The sequence below is a fragment of the Oncorhynchus tshawytscha genome, unplaced genomic scaffold, assembly GCF_018296145.1.
Source record: "Oncorhynchus tshawytscha isolate Ot180627B unplaced genomic scaffold, Otsh_v2.0 Un_contig_3428_pilon_pilon, whole genome shotgun sequence".
Classification (NCBI taxonomy): Eukaryota; Metazoa; Chordata; class Actinopteri; order Salmoniformes; family Salmonidae; genus Oncorhynchus; species Oncorhynchus tshawytscha.
The window spans coordinates 184-14,748 of NW_024609042.1; the positions used below are offsets into that span (position 1 = coordinate 184).

Sequence of the window (14,565 nt, forward strand, 5' to 3'; positions counted from 1 at the left end):
CTATAGACTGTTGGCTTGTTCATTTATCAGACTAGATACTGTATGTTATCTGGCTATAGGCTGTTCATTTATCAGACTAGATACTGTATGTTATCTGGCTATAGACTCTAGGCTTGTTCATTTATCAGACTAGATACTGTATGTTATCTGGCTATAGACTCTAGGCTTGTTCATTTATCAGACTAGATACTGTATGTTATCTGGCTATAGACTGTAGGCTTGTTATTCATTTTTCAGACTAGATACTGTGTGTTATCTGGCTATAGACTGTAGGCTTGTTAATTTAGCAGACTAGATACTGTATATTATCTGGCTATGAAATAGGTGGTAGGCTTGTTCATTTAGCAGACTAGATACTGTGTGTTATCTGGCTATGATATAGACTGTAGGCTTGTTCATTTAGCAGACTAGATACTGTGTGTTATCTGGCTATGAAATAGGTGGTAGGCTTGTTCATTTAGCAGACTAGATACTGTGTGTTATCTGGCTATGCTCTAGGTTCATTTAGCAGACAAGATATGCTTAAGTCCCGTGTCATTATTTTATATTATAGGATTTTATAGTATGAAGAATACAATTTGAAAGGATATTTTTCCCATACCGGAGCGCATATGAAGTGACTATGTTGAGCGTAAAAGTGATGATTTGAAACAGATCCTATATGCTAGATTTAGAGTTATTTGTCAACTTTATTTTGTGAAGGACACAAACCTTAGAATGCCTTAGAAATCAAAACGCATGATGTGACTTTAGGATATTGATGATCCGAGCGTCGCAAAAACGAAGCTTGCTCTCCCTCCGTTACATGTTCTCAGGCTGCACACGCTATTCTCTCATCAAGTGATCATATTTTCACCCATCGAACTATTCTCAATTTTAAAATTGTATTTACTAATGTGTCAAATTAGTTTTAGATTTAGAATGTCCCTTTATCACATGGGCAGGAACAGAGAGGCAAGACAAAGACCCGTCATCAGTATGAACAGGAATGGAGACCACATTATTTTTCCCTACTGATGTCAGGTAGGCTACTCCGGTCATTTCGCTGCGCAACAAGTGATATTCTGTATGCCATGGGCTCTCCAACCCCTGTTCCTGCAGCTACCCAGAGCCTCATTTGCGAAACCAAGTGAAATTGATTTGGGAACATCGATAGTAAACATATTTTCAAAACGAAACCTTATTTAATTCAAGTGTTTACAGCCCCTCTCTTTGCGCGCTGGAGAAAGGAATGAAGGAGAGAGGGGAGGGGATGGATACTCACAGTAGCAAAAGGTAATATGTCCAACTTATTCATTAGGATAAATTCACTATAATTAAGCTATTCGAAATCAAATACATTCGGTAGGCTATGTATTGTATAACGGCACAATCATTTATTTTAAAGGAGATTACTGTGACTCAAGTCATGTAGAATTTGACAACGGTCATGAGTCATGACTGCCAGTGAGACGGTAATAACGTCACCACGACAGCCCTGTACAGGAAATTAATTAAGTTGTATGTGTTCCACGATGTGTGTGTTTAATACATGTGTTTTAAAGTGTGTGTGTGTGCGTATGTGTGTTGAACGTGTGTGTGTGTGTGTGTGTGTGTGCGTGTGTGTGTGTGTGTGTGTGTTGTCGTCTCTACCAGGATGGGTGCTCTATTCTTCATCACCACCAATCAGTGTTTCAGTTCCCTGTCTTCTGCTGAGCTCTTCATCACCGAGAGAAAACTGTTCATGTGAGTCACATACACACACAGACACACAGCCAGGTCACCCATGATACAAGTCAGTATTTGACATCCATCCATGTCTGAGATGACGTGGTAACCAGACACTAGGGGAACACATATCTGTTACCTTTAAACAGGTTTCCACTGGGGGAACACAGATCTGTTACCTTGAAACAGGTTTCCACTGGGGGACACTGAGATCTGTTACCTTTAAACAGGTTTCCACTGGGGAACACTGAGATCTGTTACCTTTAAACAGGTTTCCACTGGAGAACACTGAGATCTGTTACCTTTAAACAGGTTTCCACTAGGGAAACACTGCAGGAAGTAGTTTGAGGGTGGGGGTCCAGTGAATCCAGCTATATTTTGAGACTTTTGTTTTAAGCCTATCCCAAACATGAATGCTTACCTTAACCATACAGAGTCAGTCTGAGAGATGGCTTTTTCTTAGCAACTCTGCCTAGAAGGCCAGCGTCCCAGAGTTGCCTCTTCATTGTTGACGTTGAGACTGTTTTTTTTGCGGGTACTATTTAATGAAGCTGCCAGTATAGGACTTGTAAGGTGTCTGTTTCTCAAACAAGACACTAATGTACTTGTCTTCTTGATCAGTTGTTGACCAGGGCCTCCCACTCCTCTTTATATTCTGGTTAGTACCAGTTTACGCTGTTCCGTGAAGGGAGTAGTACACAGCGTTGTACAAGATCTTCAGTTTCTTGGCAATTTTTCACATGGAATAGCCTTCATTTCTCAGAACAAGAATAGACTGACGAGTTTCAGAAGAAAGGTATTTGATTCTGGCCATTTTGAGCCTGTAATCGAACCCACAAATGCTGATGCTCCAGATACTCAACTAGTCTAAAGAAGGCCAGTTTTATTGCTTCTTTAATCAGAACAACAGTTTTCAGCTGTGCTAACATAATTGTAAAAGGGTTTTCTAATGATCAATTATCCTTTTAAAATGATAATCTTGGATTAGCTAACACAACGTGCCATTGGAACACAGGTGTGATGGTTGCTGATAATGGGCCTCTGTACGCCCAAGTAGATTTTCCATTAAAAATCAGCCATTTCCAACTACAATAGTCATTTACAACATTAACAATGTCTACACTGTATTTCTGATCAATTTGATGTTATTTTAATTGCCAAAGTGTGCTTTTCTTTCAATGACATTTATAAGTGACCCCAAACTTTGGAACGGTAGTGTGCACACTGTACACACATATTATACACATACTGTACACACATTATACACACATACTGTACACACATTATACACACAAACTGTACACACATACTATACACACATACTGTACACACATTATACACATACTGTACACACATTATACACATACTGTACACACATACTATACACACATACTATACACATTATACACATACACTATACACATTATACACATACTGTACACACACATACTGTACACACATTATACACACACTATACACACATACTGTACACACATACTATACACACATACTGTACACACATACTATACACACATACTGTACACACATTATACACACATACTATACACACATACTATACACACATATTATACACACACACTATACACATATATTATACACACTATGTACACATATACTGGACACATACTATACAGACATGCACACATGCGCACACACCCTCTCTCTCTCTTTCTCTCTCCCCCCCATCTCCTGTCATGAGTACATTAGTGGTTACTACAGAGTATCAGTCTAACCTCTCTCCCATCTCTCTCTCTCTCTTTCTCCCTCTCCCATCTCTCTCTTTCTCTGTCTCTCTGTTTATCTCTGTCTCTCTCTCTCTGTCGCTGTCGCTCTCTCTCTCTCTCCCCAGTCATGAGTACATCAGCGGTTACTACAGAGTATCAGTCTACTTCCTGTGTAAGATACTCAGTGACATCATCACCTTAAGGACGCTCCCTGCCATCTTCTTCAGCTGTGTGGCTTACTTCATGATCGGTGGGTAGACCCTACACCCACGTAGACACAGTGAACCCTAACCCTTGATCGGTGGGTAGACCCTACACCCACGTAGACACAGTGAACCCTAACCCTTGATCGGTGGGTAGACCCTACACCCACGTAGACACAGTGAACCCTAACCCTTGATCGGTGGGTAGACCCTACACCCACGTAGACACAGTGAACCCTAACCCTTGATCGGTGGGTAGACCCTACACCCACGTAGACACAGTGAACCCTAACCCTTGATCGGTGGGTAGACCCTACACCCACGTAGACACAGTGAACCCTAACCCTTGATCGGTGGGTAGACCCTACACCCACGTAGACACAGTGAACCCTAACCCTTGATCGGTGGGTAGACCCTACACCCACGTAGACACAGTGAACCCTAACCCATGATCGCTGGGTAGACCCTACACCCACGTAGACACAGTGAACCCTAACCCTTGATCGGTGGGTAGACCCTCCACCCTCGTAGACACAATGAACACTAACCCATGATGGGTGGGTAGACCCTCCACCCTCGTAGACACAATGAACACTAACCCATGATCGGTAGGTAGACCCTCCACCCTCGTAGACACAATGAACACTAACCCATGATCGGTAGGTAGACCCTCCACCCTCGTAGACACAGTGAACACTAACCCATGATCGGTGGGTAGACCCTCCACCCTCGTAGACACAGTGAACACTAACCCATGATCGGTGGGTAGACCCTCCACCCTCGTAGACACAATGAACACTAACCCATGATCGGTGGGTAGACCCTCCACCCTCATAGACACAATGAACACTAACCCATGATCGGTGGGTAGACACAGTGAACACTAACCCTTGAACGCTGGGTAGACACAGTGAACACTAACTCATGATCGCTGGGTAGACCCTCCACCCTCGTAGACACAGTGAACCCTAACCCTTGATCGGTGGGTAGACCCTCCACCCTCGTAGACACAGTGAACCCTAACCCTTGATCGCTGGGTAGACCCTACACCCACGTAGACACAGTGAACCCTAACCCATGATCGCTGGGTAGACACAGTGAACACTAACCCTTGATCGGTGGGTAGACCCTACACCGACGTAGGCACAGTGAACCCTAACCCTTGATCGCTAGGTAGACCCTCCACCCTCGTAGACACAGTGAACCCTAACCCATGATCGCTGGGTAGACCCTACACCCACGTAGACACAGTGAACCCTAACCCTTGATCGGTGGGTAGACCCTCCACCCTCGTAGACACAATGAACACTAACCCATGATGGGTGGGTAGACCCTCCACCCTCGTAGACACAATGAACACTAACCCATGATCGGTAGGTAGACCCTCCACCCTCGTAGACACAATGAACACTAACCCATGATCGGTGGGTAGACCCTCCACCCTCGTAGACACAATGAACACTAACCCATGATCGGTGGGTAGACCCTCCACCCTCATAGACACAATGAACACTAACCCATGATCGGTGGGTAGACACAGTGAACACTAACCCTTGAACGCTGGGTAGACACAGTGAACACTAACTCATGATCGCTGGGTAGACCCTCCACCCTCGTAGACACAGTGAACCCTAACCCTTGATCGGTGGGTAGACCCTCCACCCTCGTAGACACAGTGAACCCTAACCCTTGATCGCTGGGTAGACCCTACACCCACGTAGACACAGTGAACCCTAACCCATGATCGCTGGGTAGACACAGTGAACACTAACCCTTGATCGGTGGGTAGACCCTACACCGACGTAGGCACAGTGAACCCTAACCCTTGATCGCTAGGTAGACCCTCCACCCTCGTAGACACAGTGAACACTAACCCTTGATCGCTAGGTAGACCCTCCACCCTCGTAGACACAGTGAACACTAACCCATGATCGGTGGGTAGACCCTCCACCCTCGTAGACACAATGAACACTAACCCATGATCGGTGGGTAGACCCTCCACCCTCATAGACACAGTGAACCCTAACCCATGATCGGTGGGTAGACACAGTGAACACTAACCCTTGATCGGTGGGTAGACACAGTGAACACTAACCCTTGATCGCTGGGTAGACACAGTGAACACTAACTCATGATCGCTGGGTAGACCCTCCACCCTCGTAGACACAGTGAACCCTAACCCTTGATCGGTGGGTAGACCCTCCACCCTCGTAGACACAGTGAACCCTAACCCTTGATCGCTGGGTAGACCCTACACCCACGTAGACACAGTGAACCCTAACCCATGATCGCTGGGTAGACACAGTGAACCCTAACCCTTGATCGCTAGGTAGACCCTCCACCCTCGTAGACACAGTGAACCCTAACCCATGATCGCTGGGTAGACACAGTGAACACTAACCCATGATCGCTGGGTAGACCCTCCACCCTCGTAGACACAGTGAACACTAACCCATGATCGCTGGGTAGACCCTCCACCCTCGTAGACACAGTGAACACTAACCCATGATCGCTGGGTAGACCCTACACCCACGTAGACACAGTGAACCCTAACCCATGATCGGTGGGTAGACCCTACACCCACGTAGACACAGTGAACCCTAACCCATGATCGGTGGGTAGACCCTACACCCACGTAGACACAGTGAACACTAACCCATGATCGCTGGGTAGACCCTCCACCCACGTAGACACAGTGAACACTAACCCATGATCGGTGGGTAGACCCTCCACCCACGTAGACACAGTGAACACTAACCCATGATCGCTGGGTAGACCCTCCACCCACGTAGACACAGTGAACACTAACCCATGATCGCTGGGTAGACCCTCCACCCTCGTAGACACAGTGAACACTAACCCATGATCGCTGGGTAGACCCTCCACCCTCGTAGACACAGTGAACACTAACCCATGATCGCTGGGTAGACCCTCCACCCTCGTAGACACAGTGAACACTAACCCATGATCGCTGGGTAGACCCTACACCCACACACAGACGTATAATACGAGTGTGTGTGACTGTGTCTATGTTCAGGTCTAGTATTATATTTCTATCTTCTGATCTAGTATTTTATGTCTATGTTCTGATCTAGTATAATATATTTTTTTAACCCATATTTTACCAGGGAAGTTGACTGAACACATTCTCATTTATTCACATCAAATAAAATACAATTTTATTGGTCACATACACATGTTTATCAGATGTTATTGTGGGTGTAGCGTAATGCTTGTGCTTCTAGCTTCGACAGTGCAGTAATATCTAACAGTTTCACAACATATACCCAAAATAAACGTAAATCTAAGTAAGGATTAAGAATATATATATATATATATATATATATACACACACATGTCAGAGCGGCGTTGGACTACAATACGATGGCATAGTTATAGAATACAGTATATACATATGAGATGGGTGTTGCAATATTTACACACAATTAAAGTGACTAAGATATCGTGGAATAGTATAGAGTACATTTTACACATGAGATGAGTAATGCGAGATACGGAGACATTATTAAAGTGGCTAGTGTTTCATTTCCTTAAAGTGACCGGTGATTCCTAATCTATGTGTATAAGCAGCCGCCTCTGAAGCGCTCGTTATAGCTGTTCAGCAGTCTGATGGCCTTGAGAGAGAGAGCTTTGCGGTTGTGGGTGGTGCAGTTGCCGCGGTGATACAGGATGCTTTCAATTGTGCATCTGTAAAAGTTTGAGGGTTTTAGGTGTTGAGCCAAATTTCTTTATCCTCCAGAGGTGCTGTTGCGCCTTCACCATACCGTCTGTGTGGGTGGACCATTTCAGATCGTCAGTGATGTGTACGCCAAGGAACTTGAAACTCTCCACCTTCTCTTATACACAGGGGGTACCGGTTAGTTGAGGTGATTTGTACATGTAGGTAGGGGTGAAGGGACTACGCATAGATAAAACAGCGAGTAGCAGCAGTGTACAAAACAAATGGGGGTGTCAATGTAATTTGTCATGCCCTCTTCACGACTGTCTTGGTGTGTTTGGACCATGCTAGATCGCTGGTGATGTGGACACCAAGGAATTTGAAACTCTCAACCCGCTCCACTACAGCCCTGTCGATGTTAATGGGGGCCTGTTCGGCCCGCCTTTTCCTGTAGTCCACGAACAGCTCCTTTGTCTTGCTCACATTAAGGGAGAGGTTGTTGTCCTGGCACCACACTGCCAGTTCTCTGACCTCCTTCCTATAGGCTGTCTTATCATTGTCGATGATCAGGCCTACCAGTCTTGTGTCGTAAGCAAGCTTAATGATGGTATTGGAGTCATGTTTGGCCACACAGTCGTAGGTGAACAGGGAGTACAGGAGGGTACTAAGCACACAGCTCTGAGTGGCCCCAGCGTTGAGGATCAGCGTGTCAGACATGATGTTGCCTACCCTTACCACCTGGGGGCGGCCTGTCAGGAAGTTCAGGATCCAGGTGCAGAGTGAGGTGTTTAGTCCCAGGATCCTTAGCTTAGGGATGAGCTTCGTGGCCACTAGTCAATGAACAGCATTCTCACACAGGTGTTCCTTTTGTCCAGGTGGGAAAGGGCAGTGTGGAGTGCGATTTGAGATTGCGTCATCTGTGGATCTATTGGGACAGTATGCGAATTGGAGTGGATCTAGGTTATCTGTGAGCATGGTGTTGATGTGAGTCATGATCAGCCTTTCAAAGCACTTCATGGCTACCAAAGTGAGTGCTACGGGGCGTTAATCATTTAGGCAGGTTACCTTCGCTTTCCTGGGCACAGGGACTATGGTGGTCTGCTTGAAACATGTAGGTATTGAAAATGTCAGTGAACACACTTGCCAGTTGGTCAGCGCATGCTTTGAGTACACATCCTGGTAATCTGTCTGACCCCACGGCTTTGTGAATGTTGACCTGTTTTAAAGGTCTTGCTCACATCGGCTACCGAGAGCGTTATCACACAGTCATCCAGAACAGCTGGTGCTTTCATGCATGCTTCAGTGTTGCTTGCTTCGAAGCGAGCTTAAAAGGCATTTAGCTCAACTGGTAGGCTCGCGTCACTGGGCAGCTCGCGTCTGAGTTTCCCTTTGTTGTCCGTAATAGTTTTTAACCCCTGCCACATCAGACGAGCGTCAGAGCCGCTGTAGTAGGATTCAATATTAATCCTGTATTGAAGCTTTGCTTGTTTGATGGTTCGTCTGAGGGTACGAATAATATAGATGAAAACCACCCCTCGTCTTACCAGATGTAGCTTCTCTGTTCTGCCGGTGCATTGAAAATCCCTCCAGCTCTATATTAACCATGTCGGTGAAAAATAAGATATTACAGTTCTTATTGTCCCATTGGTAGGATAAATCGTAATCGTAGGTCAGTGTTGACGAGGACAAGTTTGAATAACAGACTGGAAGCTTCAAAAGGAAGGGTCAACACTGCTATATTATATTGACTCTTCACATCAACTTCATGTAATTGTCTATAAAAGCCTTTGACACTTATGAAATGCTTGTAATTATACTTCAGTATTCCATAGTAACATCTGACAAATATCTAAAGACACTGAGACAACAGACTTTGAAAATTAATATTTGTGTCATTCTCAAAACTTTTGGCCACGACTGTTGACTTTACAGAACTACCTGGGGGATAGTTACAGGGGAGAGGAGGGGGGATGAATGAGCCAAGGTATATGGTCTGATATCACTCTGTTCTGATCTGGTATATTTCTGTTCTGATCTGGTATTCTATTACTCTGTTCTGATTTAGTATATTTCTGTTCTGATCTGGTATTCTATTACTCTGTTCTGATCTGGTATATTTCTGTTCTGATCTGGTATTCTATTACTCTGTTCTGATCTGGTATATTTCTGTTCTGATCTGGTATTATATTACTCTGTTCTGATTTAGTATATTTCTGTTCTGATCTGGTATTCTATTACTCTGTTCTGATCTGGTATATTTCTGTTCTGATCTGGTATTCTATTACTCTGTTCTGATTTAGTATATTTCTGTTCTGATCTGGTATTATATTACTCTGTTCTGATCTGGTATTCTATTACTCTGTTCTGATTTAGTATATTTCTGTTCTGATCTGGTATTATATTACTCTGTTCTGATTTAGTATATTTCTGTTCTGATCTGGTATTCTATTACTCTGTTCTGATTTAGTATATTTCTGATCTGGTATTCTATTACTCTGTTCTGATTTAGTATATTTCTGTTCTGATCTGGTATTATATTACTCTGTTCTGATTTAGTATATTTCTGTTCTGATCTGGTATTCTATTACTCTGTTCTGATTTAGTATATTTCTGTTCTGATCTGGTATTCTATTACTCTGTTCTGATTTAGTATATTTCTGTTCTGATCTGGTATTCTATTACTCTGTTCTGATTTAGTATATTTCTGTTCTGATCTGGTATTATATTACTCTGTTCTGATCTGGTATTATATTACTCTGTTCTGATCTAGCATAATATTAATATGGTCTGATCTAGTATATTTCTGTTCTGATCTAGTATGACATTTCTATATTCTCCAGGGTATAAAGCTACAGTGGAGGCCTTCTTCCTGTTCATGTTGACCGTAGCTCTGGTAGCCTATACAGCTACTGCTATGACCATGGCTATATCAGCTGACCAGAGTGTTGTGGCGATCGCCAACATCTTCATGACCATAGCCTTCGTCTTCATGATGGTGAGAGCGACAGAGAGAGAGAGACTAAATCATTTGTGATGGTTTGTTTTGGCAATGTTAGCATGTTTTTCCCATGCCAATGAAGCCCCTTTGAATTGAGACACGCACACACACACACACTAATATAAGATCATTATAAACATGAAAAATTATGTTGCTCTCCTCTTCCTCCTCCTCTCCCCTCATCACCTTTCTCCTCCCCCTCCTCTTCCTCTCCCCTTCCCCCTTTCTCTCCCTCTCCCTTCCCCTTCCCTTTCTCTCCCCTTCCCCTCCTCTTCCCTTTCTCCCCTCCTCTCCTTATCCCCCCTCATCTTCCCATCCCCTCCTCACTCCTCTCCTCACCCCTCCTCTTCCCCTCCCCTCCTAAAATCTCCTCTTTGCTCCCTTCCCTCCTCTCCTAAAATCTCATCTTCGCTCCCTTCCCTCCTCTTTCCCTCCACTCCCGTATCAGATCTTCTCAGGCCTGTTGGTGAACCTGCCCAGTATTGTTGAGTGGCTAGCCTGGTTCCAGTACCTCAGCATCCCTCGGTACGGACTAACAGCTCTCCAAATTAATGAGTTTGTAGGTCTCCAGTTCTGTGGAGACATTCCCTCAACGGCACCTTGCCCCCTGGTATGATGTAAGTGATAGTATCTCACTATGCCTATTTAAATAATCCATAATTGAGGTGTTTTGTTTCTGAGGTAGGAACCTTTCTCTCCTGTGTCCAGATGCACGGGGGAAGACTTTCTGAAGAACCAGGGGATCGACTACACCACGTGGGGGCTGTGGCAGAATCACGTTGCCCTGGCGATCATGACCGTAATCTTCCTGTTGATTGCGTACTTCAAACTACGCTTCATCAAGAAGTTCACATAGAGGTCAGGGGTCACGGGTTAAGCCTATTATACTCCTTCCCTTGTCCTCCTCTCAAACGAAATGCTGTAACTTCCACTGACATGTCAGCGTCCGCAGGACACTTTTTTTAAGGGAGCAAAAATTAGATTGAAGCGGAAGGTGAAATTAGGCATTAGAGGTCATCGTCGCCATCATCATCATCATCCGACAGCTATTGTGCCAAACCAATAAATGCAATGATTTCTCTACCAATGTGTCTTATCTACACATGTTTTAAATCATGTCTCAAGGTGATTTATTTTTGAACCATTCGTGTTTTTATGACGTGCAATTTGTTAAATGTTTTATCGATGCAACACAATGTGTATTGATGCCTACTGTTGAACAGGGTCCCTAGGACTCTGGACTCAAGTAGTTCCCTATGGTTGGACAGGGCCCCTAGGACTCTGGACTCAAGTAGTTCCCTACGGTTGAATAGGGCCCCTAGGACTCTGGCCACAAGTAGTTCCCTACGGTTGAACAGGGCCCCTAGGACTCTGGCCACGAGTAGTTCCCTACGGTTGAACAGGGCCCCTAGGACTCTGGCCACAAGTAGTTCCCTACGGTTGAACAGGGCCCCTAGGACTCTGGCCACAAGTAGTTCCCTACGGTTGAACAGGGCCCCTAGGACTCTGGCCACGAGTAGTTCCCTACGGTTGAACAGGGCCACTAGGACTCTGGCCACAAGAAGTTCACTACAAAGGGACTAGGTTGCCGTTTTGGACACAGTCCTAGACATGTTTCTATTAACGTTTTGTACTCTGTATAAACACTCCTACACTAACACATGATCGACGGCACAGGAGGCTGGTGAGGGGGAGGACGGTGCATAATAACGTCTGGAATGGAATCAGCCACATGGAAACCACGTGTTTGCTACCAATCCCTTAATTCTGTTCCTGCCATAAATATGAGCCAATCCTCCCCACCAGCCACCTGTGATGAACAGTATAACAATGATAATTATGCAAAAAAAAAAAAAAGGAAGAATAAAATTTAATATCAACTTTGTACTTTGTTCTATTTTCTCTCCTGTGTATCAAAACACACACACACAACGTTCCCTCATATGAGAAGACTAAGGCCTGTGTCCATGGCAACACAGCGTAAGCATATCAGGTTGTGTGTGTTTGGAAACGCTGTTCCCCTGGGGCGGAGTCATACCCTCTAACCCCACCCCCACCACCCTGGGGAGGAGTCATACCCTCTAACCCCACCCCCACCACCCTGGGGAGGAGTCATACCCTCTAACCCCACCCCCACCACTCTGGGGAGGAGTCATACCCCTAACCACACCACCACCCTGGGAGGAGTCACACCCCTAACCCCACCACCACCCTGGGGAGGAGTCATACCCCTACCCCCACCCCCTGGGGAGGAGTCATACCCCCTAACCACACCACCACCACCCTGGGGAGGAGTCATACCCCTAACCACACCACCACCACCCTGGGGAGGAGTCATACCCCTAACCCCACCACCACCACCCTGGGGAGGAGTCATACCCCTAACCCCACCACCACCACCCTGGGGAGGAGTCATACCCCTAACCCCACCACCACCCTGGGAGGAGTCACACCCCTAACCCCACCACCACCCTGGGGAGGAGTCACACCCCTAACCACACCACCACCACCACCACCCTGGGGAGGAGTCATACCCCTAACCCCACCACCACCCTGGGGAGGAGTCATACCCCTAACCCCACCACCACCCTGGGAGGAGTCACACCCCTAACCACACCACCACCACCACCATGGGGAGGAGTCATACCCCTTACCACACCACCACCCTGGGGAGGAGTCACACCCCTAACCACACCACCACCACCACCCTGGGGAGGAGTCACACCCCTAACCACACCACCACCACCCTGGGGAGGAGTCACACCCCCTAACCACACCACCACCACCACCCTGGGGAGGAGTCATACCCCCTAACCACACCACCACCCTGGGAGGAGTCATACCCCTAACCCCACCACCACCCTGGGGAGGAGTCATACCCCTAACCCCACCACCACCCTGGGGAGGAGTCATACCCCCTAACCACACCACCACCACCAGAACCCTGGGGAGGAATCACACCCCTAACCACACCACCACCACCACCACCACCCTGGGGAGGGGTCACACCCCTAACCCCACCACCACCACCCTGGGAGGAGTCATACCCCCTAACCCCACCACCACCACTACCCTGGGGAGGAGTCACACCCCTAACCCCACCACCACCACCACCCTGGGAGGAGTCACACCCCTAACCCCACCACCACCACCACCCTGGGGAGGAGTCATACTCCCTAACCACACCACCACCACCACCCTTGGTAGGAGTCACACCCCTAACCCCACCACCACCACCACCCTGGGGAGGAGTCACCCCCTAACCCCACCACCACCCTGGGGAGGAGTCACACCCCCTAACCACACCACCACCACCACCCTGGGAGGAGTCACACCCCTAACCACACCACCACCACCACCCTGGGGAGGAGTCACACCCCTAACCCCACCACCACCACCACCCTGGGGAGGAGTCACACCCCCTAACCCCACCACCACCACCCTGGGAGGAGTCATACCCCCTAACCACACCACCACCACCACCCTGGGGAGGAGTCATACCCCTAACCCCACCACCACCTCTAATGGTCAAAGCTACAACTGCAACATGGACAGGTCACCTATGACCCCCCCCAAACATCTGACCACAAAACCACCACGACCACAAGCAACTGTCAAAGCTAAGACCACAACCAGAACCACAACTACGACCGTGACCAGGAAATCCAATGTTAAACAACCACTATTTACCAAAACCATTGTTCACCCCCTCAACCATCCCTTCCCAAAGTTTAACCTCCCCCTACTTTTGGCCAATTGCAGTCCAGCTTTATCCAGTTACAATTCGCTCAATGGTTTCAGAATCCTTGATCATTGGCTTTTGCCTGGACACAGACTTCTTTCTCAGCCAATCAGAAGGCTCCCTGGTATTGTGATGCAATCATTTCCATGGTAATGTAGAATGTTTATTCAAATTATGCTAATTGATGTGGCTCATGCTGTGGACTGTATTTTTTTTGTAATGTCAGTTGAGTTCATTCAACAAATCACAACAAAGATTGATTGGTACACTTCCTGTTTTTACTTCCTGCTTTGCTTCTATGGTTACACTCGCAATGACCGCCCACTCTACTCATTCCAATTCTATATGGTATGGACGCTGGACATATTCAGAAACAGATTCATTGTCTCATTTACAAAACACATTTATTGGACAGATAATTATTGTAATTATATGACCATTATAACATTAGTATATGTATCAACTATCGCCATATCAAATGTCTATCAAAA

General features: G+C 46.4%; 1 protein-coding gene across 1 annotated transcript; it reads left to right on the forward strand.

Annotated features, from left to right (window-relative positions):
- The first annotated feature begins 531 nt into the window (after positions 1-531).
- LOC121838802 (broad substrate specificity ATP-binding cassette transporter ABCG2-like) lies at positions 532-12,217 on the forward strand. The gene is made up of 6 exons (XM_042314059.1): positions 532-1,275; positions 1,636-1,725; positions 3,578-3,702; positions 10,175-10,329; positions 10,781-10,949; positions 11,041-12,217. The coding sequence occupies exons 1-5, from the start codon at positions 1,232-1,234 to the stop codon at positions 10,946-10,948; spliced, it is 582 nt and encodes a 193-aa protein (XP_042169993.1). The 5' UTR covers positions 532-1,231; the 3' UTR covers position 10,949; positions 11,041-12,217.
- Positions 12,218-14,565: the final 2,348 nt, after the last annotated feature.

Bases quoted from the DNA above. Each gene is read 5' to 3' on its own strand.
- LOC121838802 (XM_042314059.1), top strand. From the start codon at position 1,232: ATGAAGGAGAGAGGGGAGGGGATGGATACTCACAGTAGCAAAAG. The intron at 1,726-3,577 runs GTGAGTCACATA...CTCTCTCCCCAG, and splicing joins ACCGAGAGAAAACTGTTCAT to TCATGAGTACATCAGCGGTT. The intron at 10,330-10,780 runs GTGAGAGCGACA...CTCCCGTATCAG, and splicing joins TAGCCTTCGTCTTCATGATG to ATCTTCTCAGGCCTGTTGGT.